Source organism: Mustela erminea, chromosome 12 (genome assembly GCF_009829155.1).
Source record: "Mustela erminea isolate mMusErm1 chromosome 12, mMusErm1.Pri, whole genome shotgun sequence".
In the NCBI taxonomy this organism is placed as follows: Eukaryota; Metazoa; Chordata; class Mammalia; order Carnivora; family Mustelidae; genus Mustela; species Mustela erminea.
In genome coordinates, this window is record NC_045625.1 from 7,918,459 (window position 1) to 7,942,247 (window position 23,789).

A 23,789-nucleotide genomic window follows, 5' to 3' on the forward strand; every position below is an offset into this window, starting at 1 on the left:
TATAATGTGGTTTATTTTCTGTTTACTTTTTGGATCTGAGATCTTTTCCCTTCCTCTTCTCCCCAGCACCTGTGGCTCGGGGCTTCCTCGGGCACGGCGATAGAAAGCCGGCGGCAGCAGTGAAAACACTACTGTGGCGGGGCACACACACGTGCACATTCACACACCCGGGACGGTGAGAAAGCCCGTGGGCAGCCCCTCGTGAAGCGAAAGAGAGTCAAAACACAGATGTCGGGAAAGTGGAAGGTGTCTTTTGTTTGATGAAAAACAGGCAGAGTTATGATATAAAGAGGCAGAAGGTTGCCATATCCTGTTTCTTGTCCTCTGTGACTGCGTGGAAGAGGGAAAGCAGAGAGGCCCACACTCAGGAGGCAGAAAGAAGCATTCCACAGGGGCTCCGTAGTGTTTCGGGCCCATGTCTGGGGGACCCGCCAAGACTCCAAGAAGGGAAGGATTAAAAATACGAGAGCCTGTACAGATGAAGTAAAAAAGGCACATGGATAGAGGCATATTTATAATTCTAAGTCGTTTTAAAATTCAGTATCAAGAATTAGTTTTTAAGCATCGCACAGTTTCATGTTGCGTACAGTTTAACCGAACGCACCTATGTGGGCCTCCATTCCTTCTGGGGTTGAGTCAGGACACAAATACTATTTTAAACATTACGTGAAAACAGAAGATACAGGGATTCACAACACTCTGTATTTGGGGGCAAGCCAAAAAGCGGTAACTTTATTTTATTTTAAAAGCTAACTATTTTAAAGGTATGCAAGCACAGGCTGCTCACGCTCCCACCTATCTTCCTCGTACCCTCTGAGTTATTTCCTCGAAAAGCAGACTTAAGCACGATGCTCCTCCACTTCAAGACTCCAGAGCTCCCTGCTGACTCCTGGATGGAATTCCCACCTGCCTCTCCGGCCTCTTCCTGACCACCTGGCCTTGGCCTCCCCGAAGCTTAGCTCTGACACATGGCTGGCGCTAGGTGACGGCGCCGTGTGTAAGTTTCAAGGGGGGAATTTCAAAGCTATATCAATTAAAACAAGACAAATTTTGGCTGACGTTTTTCTGATGGCCCTTTACCTAGATTAAGACTCTAAATTTTTTCCTCCCAAGGCAGATCGCTTTTCCCTAGCAGTAGGGCTTGAGAAAACAGGATGGATTCTAGATACCTTCTATTCCTTATGGTATCCTGCACAGTGTTCTATGGGAGTCTGAACTCAATAAATAGCTTGTGCTTTAGTATTTTAAAAAAAAACAAAAACTCTCACCCTCCACACAATTCTACATCTCTCCGTAAAAAGACTGGTTTTTAAGCTAACAAGGTCTTTCTGAACATATACCGTTTCGGCTCCTGAATCAAGGATCACAGAGTCCTGTGGTTCTCAGATGCAGTTGTGCCTCAGAATCACTCATGAAACTCCTGAAAAATGCATATTCCCCCCAACCCCTCTGCTTGACAATTCAGAATCTCAACTGTAAGGTTCTTTATGATGATTGTTTTCAAAGCCCCACAGGTGGTTCTGATTAGGCTTAGATCCAAGGCTGAGAAATCACCAATGCTCTGTCAATTCCCATCTAACACTGTGATCCGATGTCTACCATTAGGAGACACAGAATTCTGTTACCTTTTGGATCTCGGGATGAAAAATTTCTCTGGGCCCTTTCTCAAATTTGTCCAGGTTCATGGCACTGAAATAGAAAGGACAGAATGAGCCACAGGGTGGTGGAAACTTAACTCGGAGCGAGTCTCCGTGCTTCAGAGAAATGAAATAATATCTCCTAGAAAAATCACAGCTGGATTCCCTGCAGGGCTGGGCATTCAGGAGATCAGTGATCACCCAGGGTGCTCAATGAATGAATACATGAGAGTAACCAAACACCACACATACTTTACTTATATAACTGGCTCTTGATGACATTCGTGTAATAGGAGAGGAAGGGGCGATCAGGAGCAGGTTTCAGGCAGCCTGACTGGCCTCCAAGATTCTTACTTTTATTTATCGAGAAAGTGGTTCATTGATATTTACATAGCAATTAATGATCAAATGAAACGTAAATAACACTACCTGGCATTTCTTTCTTCCTTTGGCAATTCCTCTGCCACTTAGGACAAAAGGCCCTCCTTAACAAGATGGTCCTTTCACGTTAGAACGTCAACCTCCTTGAGCCCAAGTTCTTCTAGAGGTAAAACAGGGAGTTGAAACACACGCTCCCTGAGGCCCCTTTTATCCAGGAGTCCCGAATTTGTAAGGTAAACATAATAATAGCTAATACTTCCAGACTACTTATTATAACGTCAGGAAGCCTGCTCAATGCTTTCCGTGGATGACCTCATTTAGTCGCCATGAGGCAGTGCTCTTTTACCCCATTAAACTGTTTATTTAAAAAATTTTATTCCCATTTTAAAGGTGAGGACACTGAACTAGAATAACAAAGCTGGGAAGCAGTAGAGCCGAGATTTGAACCCAGACTTACCTGATTCCACAGTATCCATATTTTCATCTCCTTTTATGTTTTCAAGTTCAAGATTGTAACAAATAAAGATAAAATTTTTTCTATTGGCAGCAACTGCAGAACTTTTGATCTTCTGCATCTTAAAAAATATGTTTTCAGGGGCACCCGGGTGGCTGTTGGTTGGGCAACTGCCTTCGGCTCAGGTCATGATCCTGGAGTCTCGGGATCCAGTCCCGCATCTAGCTCCCTGCTCAGCAGGGAGTCTGCTTCCCCCTCTGACCTCTCCCCTCTCATGTTCTCGCTCTCAAAGAAATAAATAAAATCTTTTAAAAAAATGTTTTCTGGCTGAAACATGCTCTGCTCCATGAGTGGGGGACTGAGAAGCAGAGGTCCTACTCACAAAACTAAATTGAAATCTTAACGAAATGAAATGTCTTCAAATATAAAGAAGAAAGGAACTGGAGAAACTTCTTTTTTAGGAAAAAGAAAAACCACAGAAATCTTAAGCCAGTATAATTCTAAGTATTCCTCTCAAAGCCAGTTAGGAGTTACAGCTCCTTAGAAGCAGCAAGATTTTCCTGTGCTCAATAAAGACGCTAACCTCTTCACTGATGCTCTCATAGCTCCAGTTTCGGACTGCCCAGGAGAAAAATCAGACGGCTGAGAGCAGAAAGGAGAAGGTCTGCAATTTGGAGACCACATCAAGCTTGAAGAGGAGATCTAAAAATTTTTCTTCCAAATCTCTGTGCCCCTTTCCTCAGCCAGACGCGGCCCCTGGCAGATGGAGTCACGACTGTCCCTTGAAGAGCTGTTCCGGCAAGTGTGTATTGCAGCGGGGACACAGAAAACGCCATCCCTTCCCAACACCTACTTGCAGACGAATAGAGTAAGGCACCAGGGCCCTGGGATAAGCATTCCTGCTCCCACGATGTGGGCCTTGGTGGCTAATGGCCCAAGCGCAGGGATGCTAAGGGCCTGGGTTCAAATCCCAGCTCTGTAGTATACCAGCTGTGAGATCTTTGTCAAATCCCTTCACTTCTCTGAGGCTCTGATTCCTCCTTGGTGGAGGGCACGTAATAATGGGTCTACTTTGCGGAGCTGGTTTAAGAATTTACTAAGAGAATGACCACAGGGCATTTAGCACGGTGCCCAACAAACAGAAGCTGCTGTCACTATGAAGCCACCTCTAGGCTGGACCGGACGCAGCAACAGGTGCCGCTTGAATGGTGGCATTCCCTGGGGAGGGGGGCGGGTCTGCCAGCCAGCACGGGAGAGCCAGGAGGGGGACGGAAAGGTGGGGGCAGGAGAGGCAGCTGAGCACAGAGCAGCTAGACTCTCCATTCATTTAACTCTCTTCGCAAAGAATAAGCACATTCTTCTCTAAGACACATTTGCTGACGTATACGTTTCTATTTCAAAGCAGGAAAATGAGAGGAAAAATATTTCTTGATTTTCTTTAGGAAACCAAAGTATCTGCCGGCACGCAAGAAGAAAGGAGCGAGCTCCGTCGGCAGCTGCGAGATGCGAGAGCCGAGCGGGCTGCGTGATCTTCCTCTCTGTGCTTCCCCTCCGCCTCTCCATAGCAGGGTGACAGCACTGCCTGGTCCTGCAGAGCTGCTGGGAAGACGCGGGGTTGGGGGGCGGGGGGGGGGGGTGACTGCATGTCCGAGGCTTAGCAAAATGCCTGGGATGCGGTCAGGGCTCCACAAAGTAGAAAAGTGACATCAGAATGACTGCAGGAGCAAAATACTAATAAGGCTCCTGGTGTTGGGTCCCTCTTCTTGAGTACTCACCTTAAGATGGACTTCACAGAGAGAGTTTTTGTGGGACTGTACGGAAGGCATATTTTCTGGGTACCCTGGAAAGTCAAAACACTGGATCAGTGAGAAGTTTGGCAACTTCCATCTCTGAAAGAGCTTTCACTGGTCATGAATCTATATACGAAGACACACATTCTATGGTGGGAAAATCTTGCTCAGGCTCAACGGCACCTTTCCCTATCCCCCAAACCCAACATTATGGATTTAAGCATTAAATCCCAACATTATGGATTTAAGCATTACTCCTCAATATACAGACTTGTATACTGGGGGCCCTTGGGTGCCTCAAAGACAACAAGAAGAAAGCAGTCTTTGCAAGTTCAACAGGACCTACATGTGGTATCTCCAAGTCGAAGGCTTTCTGAACTAGAACTCACTTGAATCTTTCAGAGAGGTTTTCACAACATGCACTTTTATATTTTTCTGTGTTTACTATATATATTTTTTCTTTTTTTCTTTTTTTAAGTAGTCTTCATAACTGACCAGGGGCTTGAACTCACAACTCTGAGATCAAGGGCCACATGCTCTACAGACTGAGCCAGCCAGGTGCCCCTCTGTGTTTACTATTTAAACTCTGTTTCTTCCTCTCGAAATGAGCACTCACTGTGACTAACTCATGGAAAGCACTCAATGGATATTTGTTGTGTGAAAGGGAAAGAATGAAAGGTCGCCCAGACGGTTCAGGCCCACGCCCAAACACCCAGCGGAGATGAGTGCTACTTTCTTTATAATCTCTAAAAAAAATACAATACAGACTTGTTGTCCACAAAGAATTTACACTGCACGTTTAGCAAAAGGGATTACGATGTAGTACACATTTAAAACTTTCTAACTTTGACTAATAATAAAATTGGCCTCACAAACAGCTAGAGAAAGACGCAGGGCGTTTCTTATAGGAAATGGGCAAGGAAAGATATAGGATTTTCCTTGTATTTTCGAGATACACCTGCCAACTCATCTGTCCAAGCCCCACTCGTGTCGGAGTGGAGTTCTTCAACCTTGTCAAGTCTGTGATCTGTGATCTCTTTTGGCAAATTAAACATTCACACCCATGCCCCTGTAGAACTGGTAACCTCACCCCCACTCCAGGCTGGGGAGCAGTACCAGGGTACCCAGCAAACCATCAGAAGTCCCTCTAGACAGAGACCTTCTCATGGGTTCTCTATTAGCCAATGTAGTTAACAGTGTACAGAGATTTCAGGAGATTTCCAATACAGAGGAATATTATGATGGGAATAGGCATTTTCAAGTTCCCCATAACCCACCCATTGAAACCCGAGTTATTTCAGTGGCCTTGCTCTTTTTCTTTTTTTTTTTTAATTATTTATTTGACAGACAGAGATCACAAGTAGGCAGAGAGGCAGGCAGAGAGAGAGGGGGAAGCAGGCTCCCCGCTGAGCAGAGAGCCTGATGTGGGGCTCGATCCCAGAACCCTGAGATCAAGACCTGAGCTGAAGGCAAAGGCTTAACCCACTGAGCCACCCAGGCACCCCTGGCCTTGCTCATTTTATTGGTCCCTGGCCTACCTTCCACTGTGCTCAGCTGTATGGGATGCCAACCCTTCTAGAAGAAAGTCTTGAATCTGACCTTCCCACTCAGCCCCTACCTTGGCTACTTTGTCTTCTCACCAAGCACAACAAACACGGTTTTAAGAGAAGCCAAGGGCAGCCTGAGAGGGGAACGAATGGATCAGGAGAGGACCCAGCCCCTGCCTGGCTGATGGTGACATCTTTACGAGCTGCCTACACGGATGTGGGACCCCAGGCTCAGGGGACTATGATTTGTACTTTTCTTCACAAGCTGGCAAAGCTCTTCCTCCCCATCTTCTCCCTTTCGTAGCTTTGCAGAGTTGCTCTCCAACAAAAAACAACTTTCAGTTCTGTTTTCCAGTGGGATCAACAGAGGCCTTGTCAGAGTCAAGCACGCGTACGTATCAGGCAACACTAGGTGATCACTACAGGGATATGGAAGTACATGTGGGACATCACCCCCTTAACACGGCGGGTGCGTGTGTCTGCACACGCGCGGGTGTGTACGCATGTGCACACGTGAGCTGGTGTCTGTAAGGCTCCTGTAATGATTATCCCTGAGCAGCTGGACTTTGAGCCTCTTCTTTTTAATAGCTTCATTGTCTGGGTGGAATTTACAGGAAGTATGGGTTTTTTTTTTAAGTCTTTTCTTTGTGTTTAGAAGAAACACTGCACAGAGAGACAAGACTGTTTAAATCAGGAGTCGCACATTTAGCTATATGTCTGTTTTAGAATGAACTGTGAGCTCACGCTGGAGGCACATGGCTTCTTTGCATTTCCTGCAGCCTCCCGCACTAGTTTTGGACCCAAAGGGGCTTCACAATGGACCCCTCCTGCCAAGCTCTGCTTTGATTTTTCAGTCCCTCCCACCCCTTCAGTACCCCCACTTGTAGCTGGTGGCAGGTGCTTGGCCTGCCCTGCTTTGAGATGCATGCTCTGGGTCCAAAGCTCTGGAGAAGGCCCAGCACTTCCTGGTAGAGAAGGGCGGACTCATTAGGCCAGCCCCGCTGCCTTCACGGGGGACTGGCGGTCCAAGTGGCTCCTTATTGACTTCTCCAAGGGCCAGCAAGAGGAGTTCCAGAGCTCCTCATTTGTCTTATCTTCCTTATCCCTTCTTTCTGGAATGTTCCCTGCCTGCCCCCTGCCTTACATTTTTTGTTTAAGATTTTATTTATTATTTGAAAGAGAGACAGTGAGCGAGAAAGCACTAACGGGGAGGGCAGAGGCAGAGGGAGAAGCAGACTCCCCACTGAGCAGGGAGCCCAACATGGGGGCTCCATCCCAGGACCCCACGATTACCACCTAAGCCGAAGGGAGACACTTAACCGACAGAGCCACCCAGGTGCCCTCCCCTCAGTCTTTATGTGGCTAGTTCCCTTTCCTCCTGCAGGTCTCTTTAAATGTCACCTCCTCAAAAAACCTTCCCTGGGCTGTCTGATCTGAAGTCAGTCTCCCATATCATTCTGCCTCTGTTTCCTTCAGAGTGTTTATCACAATTTATCAGGTAACAGAGACAATATCTTCAGATAGTAAATAAGCAAAACTCCCCCCTGTATCTGCCCCAGCCCCCCTCCTCCAGTACCTGGCAGCCTCCCCAGGTGAGGAGGTGGAGTGGCTGTCTCTGCCCGGAGAAGGCGGCAGGACATTGAGAAAATCCATTCCAGAAAGGTGGCAGAAGTATGAAACTGCCCTTTCTTGTTTTGGTGGGAGGAAGGAAGAAAGAAGGGAGGAAAGCTAAGGGGTTAGATGTCGGGGCCCTTGATTCTGCCGTTCAGAGGGCAGGCCTCAAAGAGGGGGAGGGACGCTGCCCATATAGCGAGACAGGAGACATCTAAGAACATCTGGGCTAGGGGTTCGCTTCCTAGGCATGGCCTTCTGCAGGAATCTTGAACTCCAGGTAGAACCTGTTTGAACCTGATGAGCGGTGGTTAACTCAGGAGCTTCAGGCATAGACAGTCAGCAAGATTAGAAATGTGAGCCTAAAGCAAGGTTTCTGCTCCTCCCTACCTGCCTGGGGCCTGGCAGGGGATGCGGGTGAGGACAGAGCTGAGAGGCTAAGTGACTAGTGGATGCCTGGAATTGGGTCACAGAGGTCACGGCGTGCAGCGATTTCACCACAAGGGTCAAGTGGCTGGGACCCTGGATTTCAGTGGCCGTAATTTTCAGTGACCCAAAAAGGCCAGAGGGAACCAGTTACCTCTCGATGGTTGCCAGTTCAGAGACCAGATCGACAACAGAACCCAGAAAGAACCCAGGGGGCCCCATGTGGACTCAAGGCTCTCTCGTCCTGCCACTATGAGATCCCATAAGCCCTCTCCCGGTGCACCCGAATAGCAACTTCGAGGGGAGCAGGGGAGGGGTAAGAAATCGGGAAGACTGTCCAAAAGGGGCAGGGTCATCCAAAGAGAATATTTCAGCCAGACAGACTGGAATAGCGTAATTAGCAAACATTAAATAAATAAGTTAAAACAAAAACAGGCGGGGGGGTGGCGGGCCTGGGTGGCTCAGTCAGTTAAACGTCTGCCTTCAGCTCAGGTCATGATCCCAGGGTCCTGGAATCAAGTCCCATGTTGTCAGGCTCTCTGTTCAGTGGGGAGTCTGCTTCTCCCTCTGCCTCTGTTCATCTCCCCTCCCTGCTCTTTCTCTCTCTCAAATAAATAAATAAAATCTTTAAAAATCTAATCAGGCCAGAAAACAGTCTTCCTGGTGCAGAAGATAAGAGGCTTCAGACAAGGGCACAATCACTTCTCATTAGGTGAATAACGGGGAAAGCCTGTCATGGGGGAACTTGAGAACAATGGGCACGTAGCCCTGCAACACCAGTGTGTCACCTCTCCTCCAGGACAGCTCCGACGAGGACAAGACTGACACCCCCCACTTTAGTGACATGGGGAGAGAGGCAAGAACCCAAACCCCTCTCCAGGAAATCATTCACGAGTAAAAGCAAACTGGGGTTTACATTAGGTTTTTACCTTAACCCTGCTTAAAAAGAGAAAAATTTCTGCAATATAACATGGACATTTATATAAACAGAGGCAGCAGAGGACACGGGTCAGGTGGGACTTTCGTGTCATTCATTAATTCCTTCAGTAAATCCTTCCTGAGCTATTTCTGCATGCCACGAGGCACACACAGAATTAATTATGTGCAGCACTCACAGCTTGGCGTGCAGTCCAGAGTTCTGCCTGGCCTGCCAATTTCTGGCATGTGGCCTCAGCCACATCATTTAATCTCCCTAACTTGCAATAATACCTCTTGAGATAAGGCATTGGGAAAGCTCAGTATATAATATGTGGCATATAGTAACTGCTCAATAAATGTTAGATTTTACTGTTAGCACAGTCACTAGTTTTAATCATCACAAAAAGTTTCTAACCACAGTCAACTCTGTAATGGTTCCTAGAAATTCTTTCTGGGCTTTCTGAAGTTGCTGTATCTGTTTGCATGCATGCAAATGTGTTTATATACGTGTGTGTGTGTGTGTGTGTGTGTGTGTATATAATATATATGTATGTATAAAAATTACAATTTTTTTCAAAGTGTCTATGTAAAAAAATTAGTTTTTTTGAGTGAGTGTATATACAAAAATTAGTTTCTTTAAGTTCCTGTATTCGTTCTTTCTCAAAAAGATAGACATAGCAATTTTTGAAATACTATGTTGCTGAGAGAAAAATTCGCATACAATGATTAGGTAGTGGATTTCTTTCTTTCTTTCTTTCTTTCAAGATTTTATTTATTTATTTGAGAGGGAGAGAGAACGTGCGCGACTGGGGGCAGAGAGACAAGCAGACTCCCCACTGAGCAGGGAGCCCCGAGATCATGACCTGAGCTGAAGTCAGATGCCCAACCAATGAAGCCACCCAGAACTCCTAGGTAATGACTTTCAACAAACACGTCCATAAAGCGAGACCACCACATAAGAGGACTAAGGTTTTCTGAGTATGATTTATTTTATTGCTTCTTAATTATCCACTGTACTCACTGATTCACAAGTAAAATGTTCTATCCTTCAGGTGTTTAAGCAGTTTAAGATTTGGGGATTTAGGACACCACGTAAATGTGGATTTTCAAATAAGACCTCCCTTAATACAGTCCTCAGCACCCTGTGAGCCACAGCCAAGAGTTTTCGCCAGTTTACAAAGAAGAAAATGGAGAGCATCAGCAAATTTTGCAAATTGACACGAATGAATTTGCTACTGATGTCATTTGACACTGGTTTGCTTAATTCCAAACCCTCTGTTCTTTCTAGTGTCCTTAATGCCTATTAATGCCTCTCAGAGAAGCGAAGGGAAAAAAAAAAAGCCCAAGGGAAGAAAATAATAAGAAAAGATATCAACTCGAAGAATTACTGAAGAAATCAGAAAAGAGAAGGGAAAGTCGTGATAGTGACATAAGAGAATTTTCCTGAGCTACCTAGAGGCCTGAATTCCTGAGTTGGAGGGACTTGCCTTTATTCAGGTCAATGTCCCCAGAAGCCACCACGGACGGGGGTACTTGTCTTGTTAAGACTCAAGTCATTTTCCTACCTCAGGAAATTGATGAAGGGGGCTAAGCCTCAAAGAAATTCTAGAAGCACAGCAGATTCAGGGCTGGACTGAAACGACCCAGGGAAACAGGAGCAGGCTGTAGGATGTATCCCAGTAACAACATTATATTCCTCCAGTACATTTTGTTTCTTTTAGTTGAAGGTGAGCTGGCTGGTCAGTCTCAGTGTTAGTAACAGCCAAGATTAAGGTTAATACTCTGTACAATACACTTCTGCAGTCCACCCGCGAGACGGAGGGAATGGACATGTCCAGGTAGTGGCTCGTATGGGGCAAGTTGTGGTTACACTCAGAGCTTGAAGACCCTACCTCTGAATCATATAATCCTGACTATCCAAACTCAAAGAACCTCATAGAAAAAGACTCCCCTGAACCACTGTGACAAAGACACTAATCAAACTTGGCGTGGTGGTGATGCTCAGGTGTAAGCCAGGTACTTACTGTTTTCCTCCAAAGAATTGCTCGGTATTGAGGGACACGCTGATTGTTTTGGTCAGAGAGGGTCACGGACAGGAAGAAGGGGCTCTTCTCGGCATCATTTCCAATATAATTCTGATGGACTGGAAAAGAGACAGGTTTAGAACAGTGAAGACCCACTGGTTCTTCCAGGCCCTGATGGGAGTAGACAATTTTTCCTTCCCACATAAGCACGGAACAAGAATCCCAAACCCAGCTCCGGAAAGAACCTGATCACATTGACCTTCTCCTTGACAGTGACTGGTTCAGAAATGGACAAGTGACCAATTCTGGCCAACAAGACAGGAGGAGAAATGGGTCAGGCAGTTTCTGGAAAGGCTTCCTTATTCTTAAAGATGGCCTGCTCCTTCCTTTGGACATGGGCGGTGTCTAGAAGTGATTCCTGGAAGTGCTGCAACCACCTTGTGACCCTGAGGAGGTCCAGCCTTGATGACAGCACCAAGCCCCTGAGTTCACCAATTCCAGAGCCTACCTTACCTCTGAGTTTCTCAGCATCTGAACTGATGGCACTGGTTTTCTCTAAAGTCACCGCTGCTCTGGGCACTATGCTTTCAACCATTTGGGAGGATGACAACTTTCCCACTGATTTCTTTCTTTATAAAGAAATATGCCTTGTCCAGTAAGTGAACTTCTTAGAATAAAACAGTATCAGATTTTTAAAAAGACATCGTTTGGGTCTGATCACTCTCATGATACAGTCCGCGCCTCACATCTTCTAGAAACACAGGCATTAGCCTGATAAGCAATTTATCTACCTCCTCTCGAATCCTAAAACAGTGATCATTCTTCCCTTCCCAGTCTCTCCTATTAGCCACACTCCCATTTTCCGCCTGCCCACATATGCTCACCCGAGCCCTTCACTTTAAATGTACACTGCTGTTAATGACCGCGCTGTCGCTTTGGGCCAGGCATGGGGTTTGGCTCTTTCTCCAGCATATCTCACTGAAACTCCTGTTCAAGCCTACGCGGTATGTAATAGTAACACCTCCATTTTACAGATAAGGAAATTATGTCTCAGAGAAGTGGAGAGTGACCAGCGTAAGATTCTGTGGTTAAGCATGGCAGAACAGGATTCAGACCCATTTTAGAGTCTCCGTGAAGGTTGGGAGAATGACTGCCTTTGCCAGTGCTACTGCCTGGCACATGGTAAGTGATAAACGCCCGTTACCAGAGCCCACAGGACAACGCCTCTCTAGTTCTATGGTGGTCCTGGAGCTCAGGGGTTCTTTTTATTTTCCCCCTCACTGTCTTGAACTAAGCGTTCAAAACTCACTATAGACAGGGCACCTGCCTTGTTAGGTCTAAAGATGTTTTTCACCCTGCAAATTCTTCTTAGGTCTCCAAAAACTATTTAGATGATCAGAGCTCCCTTTACTCCCAAGGGACAAAAATAACTGACCAAAAAACCCATATCTGTCTCTATCTCTATATCTACATGTAGCTTCTCTATATAACTATATATCTATAGTATCATATATGAATATATACGAAAAATCCTAGGACTGACACTGAATTGAATCTTTCCATTGACAAAGCTATTAACCTGATATTAATGTCCCTAAACCGGTTAGTTTCACACTTCTAGGGGCACCAGAAAGAAATTACACCAACATTTAATTTGCATTTTGAATATCCTTTCCTCCCAACCACCGTAATGGCATAGTTACCTTGTCCTAAAAAATACTTGAAATACCATCTGGTGTGGTATTCTGGGTTCTCTAAGTGCACGTCTGTTCTTCGCCATGTCCCGGGCAGAGCGGTTGCATTCTGTAATCGAACAAAGTCGTTCCATTAAGAGGCTTATTCAGAAAGTAAACAAGAAGCGGGCAGTGAACCTGGGGACTAAGAACCAGAGAAGTCATTGTCAAAAGCGTACGAACAGGGCTGTGAGCACATGTTCCCGCGGCCACATCACAGCAGCATTTGGAAGGTCCTCTGGGTAGAGCAGAAAGAACCGAGGGAACTAGGAGACTCTGCTATTTCCAGCTTGAGTGTAAACTTGAACTTTCCTTTCTGGCCCAAAGCTTCCAAATATTTGGGAGTTGGTGCCCCCTAGAGGCACGCCCTTCCGTTTGGTACCCCTGTGACAGGCCCATTTCACCTGGAATAACATCTCTGCGGCCTCTCGAGTTCATATTTTTGTTGTAGAATTGTAAAAATGTGTCATGAGGTCACACAGTTAATGGGGGAAATTATGGGTAAACATAATGAATGATGTTAATCTTCTCTCCAAAGATAGTCACCATAAATGATTTGGTATGGCTTCCTCTCCTTCTTTTCTTACATGGACAGACATTCTCATTTTTCTTACCGAAATGCAATCATACTGAATCTCCATTGGCCTCTACTTTGCGCCATGTGTATACAGCAGACGACTAGAATGTACTTTTCTGATTCCAATATGCTTCTGGTGATTTCCTAGACATTTGTGGTCACTTTATCATGTCGAAGGGGTTTTCCTTCCATTCCAAGCTTACAGAGAGGCCATTCTCAGGAATCAATACCAAATTGCACTGAAAGTTTTTTTTGGCAACTCTTAAGAAAATAGGTTAAATGGCAGAAAAATCAGACTAATGTAATGAATTATACTACTGGCTCTTCCGATGCTGAATGTTTCTGAAATTTCTGGAATATATCCGACTAAGTCATGGTGTACGGTATTCTTTCGATACACTGCTGGAGTTTTAAAAAATATGAATTATGTAACATATTTGTTAGTGAGATGGAGCTTGTAGGTTTCTTTTCTGTACAAAGTGCTGTTATGCTTCCAGAATTATATAACTTAAAAAGTGAATTAGGATGCTTTCTGTCTTTTACATGCTCCGGAAATACTGACACTCATTGAGAGAGCTTTAAGGGTACTTTATATGCATTAGCTCCATAGCATCTCCACCAACTTTGTGACACAGATTTTATTTTATCCCCTACTTTCAGATGAAGAAAGTGTGGCTTGGACACTTCAGTGACGCTGCCTAAGGTTGCTGAGCTCCTAAGCAGTGGAGCTCAAACTGAGTCAGGGCCAATCCTGGAGGGTTGTTTTTTTTCCTTTTTTAAAAATGTAATTTAAATAAAAATAAAATTTAAAAAACTCTACAAGGAGTAAAAAAGGTAGGTAATGTTTCTTAGTATTGTGCTTTTATGGAATTTTCTTGAGTTTTAAAAAATCAGCTACTGAGTCTATGTACATATATATATATTTTAATTTGGAAATAATTTTGAACTTACATAAAAGTTGTGGGAATGGGACTGCACAGAGCATCTGTATACACTTTAACAGATTTACCTACTGCAAACATTTTACCCCATTTATTCCTTTGCTCACACACACACACACACACACACACACAATTTTTTCTGAACCGTTTAAGACTACGATGCACAAATAACAACACTTTATCCCTAAGTGCCTCAGTGTGTATTGCCCAAGAATAGATCTTCTTACATAACCACAATATAGCTTTACCAACTTTTACAAATTTAACATGGATATGGTACCTCTAATCTACCATCTGCATTCCAATCTTGTGAATTGACTTTAAAACGTCATTTAAAGTATTTTCCCTCTCGGGTGCAGGATGATGGGGTTGTCGGGTCTCTAAATTCCCTTCTTCTGCAAATTTCCACAGACTCTGCCTTTTACAACACTGACGCTTTTAAAGAACATGGCACGCTCCTCCCCTCTTCTTTTTTAAAATCAAGCATGACTTCTTCTAGGTTTGTCTGATGTTGCCCCACGATGAGGGGCAGGGCACGCGTGCCCAGTCAGAAGGCTACACAAGGCGGGGGGGGCTTGTCCTTCTCAGCTTACTGTACTTCAAGACCTCTATCTGCTCCTCACTGGGGATGTTAATGTTGATCCCCTGTTCAAGATGTTGCCTCTCGGTTTTGACCTTTTGGTGTGACTCAAGAAGAGCACATAACAATTGGATTTTGCTTCTGGTAGAATTTCTGGGTGATTCATTGTCAACAGTATTCACTTTATAATCATAAACCACTGGCAACGTCCATCCACAGTCCCCTATGCCATGGGGCCGCGTGCAGCTGCGGCATGACCTCGGGGCCCACCAGCCAGGCTCAGGCATCAGCTGACCAGACACAGGGGGTGTCCAGCTCAGGCACCTGGCCTTCACCAGCCAGATGGCACTGCAGTTGGTGCCATTGTCCCAAGGCCTGAGACCCTAGACACCATCAGCAGAGCCTTGAGGAGACTCTGAAGGAACCAGGAACTTGGGCCTCTGGAGCTTCCCAGACTTGATGGCACAGCACCAGGTCTTGGCTCTGGGCTTCTAGATTTGTTAAAATATTACCCTGGGACCATTCCAGATTCCTCAGGCTCTCTATGGGCGTGGCCCAAGAATCTGTAGTTTCACAAGCATCCCAGGTAACTAGGAAGACTAAACTTTGAGAAGCAATGCTCTATGCCAGCAGTTCTTTTTTTTTTTTTTTTTTTTTAAAGATTTTATTTTTGGGGGCGCCTGTGTGGCTCAGTGGGTTAAAGCCTCTGTCTTTGGCTCAGGTCATGATCCCAGGGTCCTGGGATCAAGCCCTGCATCGGGCTCTCTGCTCCGTGGGGAGCCTGCTTCCCCCTCTCCCTCTGCCTGCCTCTCTGCCTACTTGTGATCTCTGTCTGTCAAATAAATAGATAAAATTTTTTTATTTTTTTTTTATTGGTAGTGGTAGTGGTGGTGGTGGGTCGGGTGGTGGGGTGGTGGTGGTTGGTGGTGGTGGTGGTAAACAGATAAAATCTTAAAAAAAAAAAAAAAGATTTTATTTATTTGACAGAGAGAGAGACACAGCAAGACAGAGTACACAAGCAGGGGGAGTGGGAGAGGGAGAAGCAGGCTTCCCGCTCAGCAGGAAGCCCGATGTGGGGCTCGATCCCAGGACTCTGTGATCAGGACCAGAGCCAAAGGCAGACGATTAATGGCTGAGCCACCCAGGCACCTCTATGCCAGAGGTTCTAAAAGAAGGCAGGGAGGGCATGAATGTGGGTAAAGAAAAAAATAACCAAAACTTGATTTCCCTAACTTCTAACAAAAATGTAGTGTTTCTTGGGTCACCTGTTGTCTCAGTCAGTAGAGCTCAGTCAGTAGACTCCTGATCTCAGGGTTGTAAGTTTGAGCCCTATGCTGGTTGCAGAGATGACTTAAAAATAAAATCTCGGGGGGCGCCTGGGTGGCTCAGTGGGTTACAGCCTCTGCCTTCAGCTTGGGTCATGATCTCAGGGTCCTGGGATCGAGCCCCGCATCGGGTTCTCTGCTCAGTGGGGAGTCTGCTTCCTCCTCTCTCTCTGCCTGCCTCTCTGCCTACTTGGATCTCTGTCTGTCAAATAAATAAAATCTTAAAAAAAAAAATTCTCAGGGCGTCTGGGTGACTCAGTCGTTAAGCTCAGTCTGTCTTCGGCTCAGGTCATGATCCCAGGTTCCTGGGATCGAGCCCTGCACTGGGCTTCCTGTTCGTGGGGAGCCTGCTTCTCCCTTTCCCACTCCCCCTGCTTGTGTTCCCTCTCTCACTGTGTCTCTGTCAAATAAATAAAAAAAATCTTAAAAAAAAAATAAAATCTTTTAAAAAATGTTTCTTTCAACCACAAATATCAGTCAAAACAACAACAGCAACAAAACAGAACTACAGTAGAACAAACAGCCCTGATAACCATGTCACACGCACGTACACATGTGCACACGTGCGTGCACACACACGCATGTGCACATGCACAAATCAGAGATATTTTCAGAACTCACTACAGTGGCTGCAGATATCTTAAACACTGTTTACAATCTTCCTGGTTCAAAACTGTAATAGTTGTAAGTCCTGCTGCTGGATTTGTTATTTAATGTACTGATAAAAAAGGGTATATATTACTGTATCATAAATCAGGTTTTTAAAAAATCCATCTGGGGCACCTGGGTGGCTCAATGGGTTAAGCCTCTGATAACTATTTCTTTTCTGTTTTTTAGACAGAGTATGCAGGGGTCGGGGAGGGAGGGAGATAATCTTAAGCTGGCTCTCAGCCAAGCGTGAGCCTGATGCAGGACTCGATCTCATGACCCTGAGATCATGACCTGAGCTGAAATCAAGAGTCGGATGCTTTAACTAGCTGAGCCACCCCTCCGATATATTTCAACTTACTGTTTTCCTTTGTAATCCCGTGTATTCTGTTTTATGCATTCAAAAACATTCTGAGGAGGGGTCTACAGGCTTCAGAGATTGCCAAGGGGGTCAAAGGTTGTAAAAACTGGTCCCCACACTCTAGATCTTCTGAAGCACCGGATCTGCCTTCTCCCCTCCCAGAGGTCCGGACACTAGCAACCGCAGGACGGAGTAACATGGGAGGAGCGTCTCAGAGTCACAGACGGGACTCTGGCCGGTGGCATGCCCCAAATCTCTATCAAGTACAAAGTGTCAATTATGAGGTGTTTGTGTTTTTTTAAATGATCAAAAACCTAACTACTTAATTTTTGTCTTCACTGAATCCTTAATTAAAATGGGGGGGGACCCCAACACCAAAAAAGTTGTTAGTCTCGCAGAGTGAGACACTTCATGTCCCTTGTTAAAATCACATACGATGAGGTGTAAAGACACAAACATACGCAGGAACTGACAACGAAAGGAGACTAAAGCAAAGAAACAACAAAAGTACCCTCTGCCCAAGACCGCACGGGCCAGAGCGACTCCAAAGATGATCTCTGGTTTCTGATGGTAAGTACCAGAAGCAGACAGAAAAGGTCCCAAATCTTGAGTGAATAGTAAATGATTTTTAAAATATGTAGACACCCGTGGAACCACTCCCTGGATCAAGATAGAAAATATCTTCAATGCCCTGAAGGTACCCAGTCGTACTGTGAAAAGTAACCATTGCCCTGACTTCTATCACCACAATTCATTTTACTTGCTCTTGAACTTCGAAGAAATGAAATCCTAGCGTGTGTATTTGTGGAGTCTGGTCTGCCCTTTGGCACCAGGTCTGTGATGTTCATCCGTGTTGGGGATGTAACAAGCTCACTCTCTCCCACTGCCGTGTGGCTAGTCCCCAGTGTATGTATGCAACCTCTGGCTGCTGGACATATGGGATGTCTCCAGTTTGGGGTCGTTAAGAATAAAGTCACGTGAACAGTCTTGTATCTATCTTTTGGTGGCCATAGCACTCATTGCTACTGCCTGGGACCAGAGGAGGCAGACTTCAGTTCTAGTAGATACTGCTAAACTTCCAAAGAGGATGCACCAGCTTACACTATTAGCAAGATGTGCAGAGTTCTAGTGGTTTCCTTTCCTCTGACCAGCTCTTAGTGTTTCAGGCATTTTCCTTTTAGTGGTTCTGGAGTGGGCATAGTAGTGCCTAACTGTGGCATTAATTTTGGAATAAACCTTAAGTCTTTTTTTTTTTAGATTTTATTTATTTATTTGACAGAGAGGGAGAGTACAAGCAGGGGGAGCAGAAGAGGGAGAGGGAGAAGCAGGCTCCCCACTGAGCAGGGAGCCCGATGCAGGCCTTGATCCCAAGACCCTGGGATCATGACCTGAGCCGAAGGCAGTCGCTCAACCAACTGAGCCACTCAGGCACCCCAACCTTAAGTCTTTTTTTTTCTTTTTTTTAAGATTTTTAATTAATTTATTTGACAGAGATCACAAGTAGGCAGAGAGGCAGGCAGAGAGAGAGGAGGAAGCAGGCTCCCCGCTGAGCAGAGAGCCCGATGCAGGCCTCGATCCCAGGACCCTGGGATCATGACCTGAGCCAAAGGCAGAGGCTTTAACCCACTGAGCCACCCAGGCGCCCCCAACCTTTTGTCTTTTAATTAAGATTTATTTTACAGAGGGTTTCAGGGATATAAAAACTTTGTCTAGAACATTTAAGGTGCCAATAACACCAGGAACACTTTATTTGACATCAACAAGCAAGTTTGGAGGAAATACCCTGATGGACACATCTGCCAAACAACTAAACATTAAGGCTGCAAATGCTCATAGGTGTTTTATGCCCTTTTAGATAATCATTTGCTAAAAGATATTATGAAGAGTAATAAACTCAAATTTTTCCATGCTGTAGATATGCCTGAACATGCCACAGTGTTAAATGAGGCCTGAGACCAAGAAATCCTGAATCATTCCGACATCAAATTCCAAAGCCCACAAAAGCTCCTTGTTGCCTTCATTGTCTTTTTTTTTTTTTTTCTTTTTTAAGATTTTATTTATTTGAGGGGTGCCTGAGTGGCTCAGTCGGTTAAGTATCTGCCTTCAGGTCAGGTCAGAATCCCAGAGTCCTGGGATTGAGTCCCACATGGGTCTCCTTGCTCAGTAGGGAGCCTGCTTCTCCCACTGCCTGCTGCTCCCCCTGCTTGTGTACTTTCTTTCTCTCCGACAAATAAATGAATAAAATGTTATTTAAAAAAAGATTTATTTGAGAGGGAGAGTGAGCGTGGGGAGGAGCAGAGGGAGAAACAGACTTCCTGCTAAGCATGAAGCCTGAGATCATGACCTGAGCCCAAGCCAAGAGTGGGACGCTTAACCGACTGAGCCACTGTCTTTTTATTTTATTTTATCTTATTTTATTTTATTTTATCCTATCTTATCTGATCTTATTTTATCTTGTTACTCCATTTATACTCGTGGGATGTGAAGGGGAGGACTGAACGAATCTGGCCAGGATATTTTGAGGAGAATGTAATCAAAATCTACATATAACACCCTCATTTTATCTGAATGTTTGCTAGTGTTGGACTTGAAGCAGGGAATCTGCACCATGAACTTGAACTGCAGATGAGATCCCTTGTTTTATATAACACCTGGGAGTTCTGAGAGTCTGTTCCAGAGTGAGCCCAATTAATGAGAGAATGCATTTTAACAGACTTTACTTCAGTTTCTAGGTTTAAATTGCTGAGAGAATGCTGGCAATAAAGAAGATGGATTTAAAAAAAAAACGCACGAAAGACTTCTGAATTGCAAATGCAAATAAATATAAGCTGGTTGAAAAAGTGAAACCACACACAAAGTAAAATCTGTCTCTTTTGGTCCTCCATGTCCCTGTCCACATCCTTTGCCTTTGATAACCATTCTATCAGGTTGGTGTGGTTAGTCTCAGACCTTTGTATGCATTTACAAAGGTGTGTTTGCTGTCTACATTTGTGCGTACAACATTAAGTTCACATCCATGTCCACATATACAGATAAATTTGTAACAAACACATATGTGTATACACATAGAATTTATTTTCATAAATGGGAGGCTAGTGGAGCTATTACACTGAAACCTGATTTTTTCCACTAAAGAAAATATCTTAGGGGGTGCCTGGCTGGCTCAGTCAGAAGAGCACACAACTCTTGATCTCGGGGTCATGAGTTCGAACCCCATGGTGGATGTAGAGATTAAATAAATAAAAATTTAAAAAATAGAAACTATCTTGGAAATATTTCTATGTCAGTACATTTAGATTTACCTTGTTCTTTTTAGTGACTATGCAGGTTTTTAGAAAAATTAAATACTACAGTTGAGTAGAGATATGTAACATCTGTAAATGGCATAGAAGGACCTGCTGTGGCAAGTCAAGGTTCTCTGACGTCTTTCCTGACCTGCCGTTTCCATTCTCTAGAAGCAATTACTGCTTAATTCTTATCTATTCTTTTGGAAACTTTCTTGAATACTGACAAACTTATTTACCTTTTTGTCTGTTAAGGAAATGCATGATATATCCTAATCATTCTGGAACCTGCTTTTCGGTCTAACTGGACCCTAAACATTTCTCTGTGGTATTACATATACTACTGCATCATTCTTTCTAATAGCTACTAAGCATTTTATTGTATAAATGTATCATAATTTATGTAATTACTCCTTTACTGATAGAAATCGAAGTTGCTTCCAGGTGTTTTTTTTTTTTTCCCCTATTTAAAATAACATTACAATACACATTCTAGCAGTAGAACTACTGGCCAAATGGTGTGTGCATTTTTAATTATTGCTAATTACCCTTCCGAAAGATTGTCCTCGTTTGCATATCCCCCAACAGTGTATAAGAGAATCCTCCCACACCAAGGAAGATTGATTTATAAAAAGCTGAAAGATTGTCCCTCTGCTCCACAATATACTAATTGGTACATACAAGTGAGCTGTAAGGGAGGTCTCCAGTGATCCACCCGGGGGTCACACTCATTTTAATTAATAATCTGAGTGAGCACACAGATGGCAGGGGAAGCACAGTGGAAGGTAATGTAAAGCTTCTCAGTGGGTTAGCTAATAGGACAGGTGACAGAATCAAGATGTCAAAAAAAAAACCAAAAAACCTCTTGACAATTAGCCATCAGGGACACACTGATGAGATTAAATTTAGTATGGACAACAGAAAATCCTACATTTGGGGACGAATTCTAAGTGCGTAAGTACAGGAAGGAGAAGGCCAGGTGCTACAAAGCAGGAATCCGCACCCATTTCACCTGTCTGGAGACTAAGGCTCCAAGAAGTTGAGTCATAAACTGGTAAGTGATAGAGTGAAGCCCGAACCCACGTTTGCTTGACTCCAAAATTGTCTCCACTACATCGTGAAGAAGACCGGGGCAAGGGGCAGCGTTATCGAAGGTCCGTAATGAATCACTGGCTTTGTAAAAAAAGAGCGTGCCTGGCAAGGAAAGGGACGAGCCTACCCCCCCTTGTCCCTGTGTGGGATGTACCTGGAGCCCCGAATTTAGTTCTGACCACTTCAGCTTAACATCAACAACCTCCCACGTGGCCCAGGAGCACAGTGAGGACGATGATGAGTGGAGCAGAGTCCACATCTTAGGAGGAAAGCAGCACACGTCCTGGAACGCTGGAGGCCCACCACGGCGAGGAGGGCGAAGACTTACAGAAAATGTAAGTAGCAACTCTGAGTGGAAAATAGAAACAGATGAATTCTGCCCAATAAAAAGAACCCTGGGGATGTCCTGAGTGATGAAGGTGACAGGAGTGCCTTTTGTTCTAACGAGGGGCCCTTGCTGGGTCTCTAAAGAGCTTCAGGAAGGAGCCGCTTGCTAGGAAGCCCAAGCCTTGATCAGAAGCTTGTACCTTTCAGCCCCGCGGTGAACCCTGTGGGAGAGGAGGGACTGCAGACCGATTCAATCCTTAATGGCCAATGATTTGCTCCACTGGTGAACACAAGAAGGTGCCGGGTGGGTGGTCCTCCCAGCGGGGGCGTGGGAGCTCCGTGCCTGCCCTCGCCCCTCAAAACCTTGCTCTGGGCATCTCTCCTGTCTGGCTGATCCTGAGTTGTATCCTTTGTAGTAAACGGGAGAGCAAGTGAAGGGCTTTCCTAAATTCTATGAGTCATTTTAGCCAATTATTAAACCTGGGGTGGGGGGTTGCTGTGGGAACGCCTGACTTAACAACCAAGTGGGACAGAAGTGTGGGTGACCTGGCAACCTGATACTTGCAACTGGTGTCTGAAATAAGGGCCGTCTTACGGGGCTAACTCAGGCAGTTATGTCCTAACTGAATCATAGGACACTTGGCCACTGTCTGGAGGAAAGCGAGCTATCAAGGAGGGAGCAAGTTCCCCATTCCTGCAGAAACATTCGAGCAGGGACCTATGAGCTGACTGGAGCGAAGCTGGTGTAGGGGCGCTTGCCTTAGGTGGGGGACTGGCCTAGATGACCTCCGAGGCAGTGCGAAGCGGACGGACGGGCGCTCATCTGCAGGCTTCTTCCCGCTCGGTGATGACATGGACAACAACGGAGAAGCATTGAGGACGCTTTACAAGCATTTTGACAAGACCGTGCTCAGGGGGTTCATTTCTTTAAACAGAGTCCAGACCTATCAGGGTGTTTCTCAGTTTGGGGGGCATTCCGTGAAGGGGATGCTGCGGGCTGGGGACGCACAGTAGGACCACACTGAGTTCTGCAACAGATCAGAAATTAAAAAGTGGGTCCTTTACCCCTGGTGGTCTGAGAAGCACAGCTGAGAGGCCTCGGGCTCACTGTGTCATCCCTGGGGAGGCCCTGTTTGACCATCTCAGCGAAGTGGGGCTCTCCCTCTCGCTTGGTGCCACACCCCAATCTGGTTTCCCCATAGTACTTGCCAACACTTGCTTTCTGCCTAGGGTATTGTGCACCTGTTCATTGACTCCTCCGCCCGCCGGTCTGCGAGGGCACCAGGCGGGAAGCTCAGCAATCCTACCCACCCCCTACATCACCAGTGCACAGACTACTTGGCACCAAGGAAGGATCTGACGAATGAGAGCTGAATGAATGACATGACGCGTTATGGGAAAAGACACTCCTGAGACAACTTTTGTGTTTGGTAATGGTAGGCTAGGTTATTCAACTAACCTTCCTGTGGCAAAAACTTAAACTTCTCGAAAAATATTCAAATCATCTCCTTAAAAGCCCTTGCTGTGCTCACGAGATAGTCCAGAAATGGCAGCCCAAACAGAGCCAAGTGGGAACCCAGAGGGGTAGGGGGACCATGGCCACCTTTTTCAGCTTGAGGATATCTGTCAGTCTGGGTGAAACTAAACTTGAGTTTTGGTGGCTTCCTGGGGCCAGAGGGCAAAACAACAAAGCCCCAGACCCGCTGAAGCAGGTCAGTGTAATAGGAGACACCCCCCACCCCATTATGCTGTAGCTCCAAAAGGGCCCCACGTTCAAGGAAACACATTCAAGAAAAAGGGAACCCGAAGAGACCCCCTGGACCTCAGAGGCTACAGGGAAGGTTGTCAGTGCCCAGGAGAGCTGAGCGGGGAGTGTGTCTGAGGTGGTGTGCCCGCAAACCAGCCTTCACATAAACCCGCAACTCTGTTCTGCAGCACCAGGGCGGTTTGGAAAGTCTCACGCTGGGAATTTAGTTTACTGTGTCTGGCAAGAGAATGTGCAAGCCCCTCTGATTCTGACATCAATTCCAATATGTGTTTTCTCCCCACATCAATAAGCACTTCTCTGACAGCAGCTGGGGGTTCTGAAATTCAAATCCGTTCTGACACCATCTACCTGAAGACAGCCTCGGG

General features: G+C 45.4%; 1 protein-coding gene across 10 annotated transcripts in view; it reads right to left on the reverse strand.

Moving 5' to 3' along the window:
* GARNL3 (GTPase activating Rap/RanGAP domain like 3) overlaps positions 1 to 23,789 on the reverse strand; it is a 145,032-nt gene that overhangs the window by 55,233 nt on the left and 66,010 nt on the right. For all 10 annotated transcript variants that reach the window (XM_032308484.1, XM_032308485.1, XM_032308486.1 and 7 more), the window contains 4 exons: positions 12,492 to 12,591; positions 10,789 to 10,907; positions 4,248 to 4,312; positions 1,626 to 1,689 (listed from right to left, as the gene is read on the reverse strand). In XM_032308484.1, the coding sequence (XP_032164375.1) occupies positions 1,626 to 1,689; positions 4,248 to 4,312; positions 10,789 to 10,907; positions 12,492 to 12,591 (348 nt within the window). The remainder of the gene's footprint in view (positions 1 to 1,625; positions 1,690 to 4,247; positions 4,313 to 10,788; positions 10,908 to 12,491; positions 12,592 to 23,789) is intronic.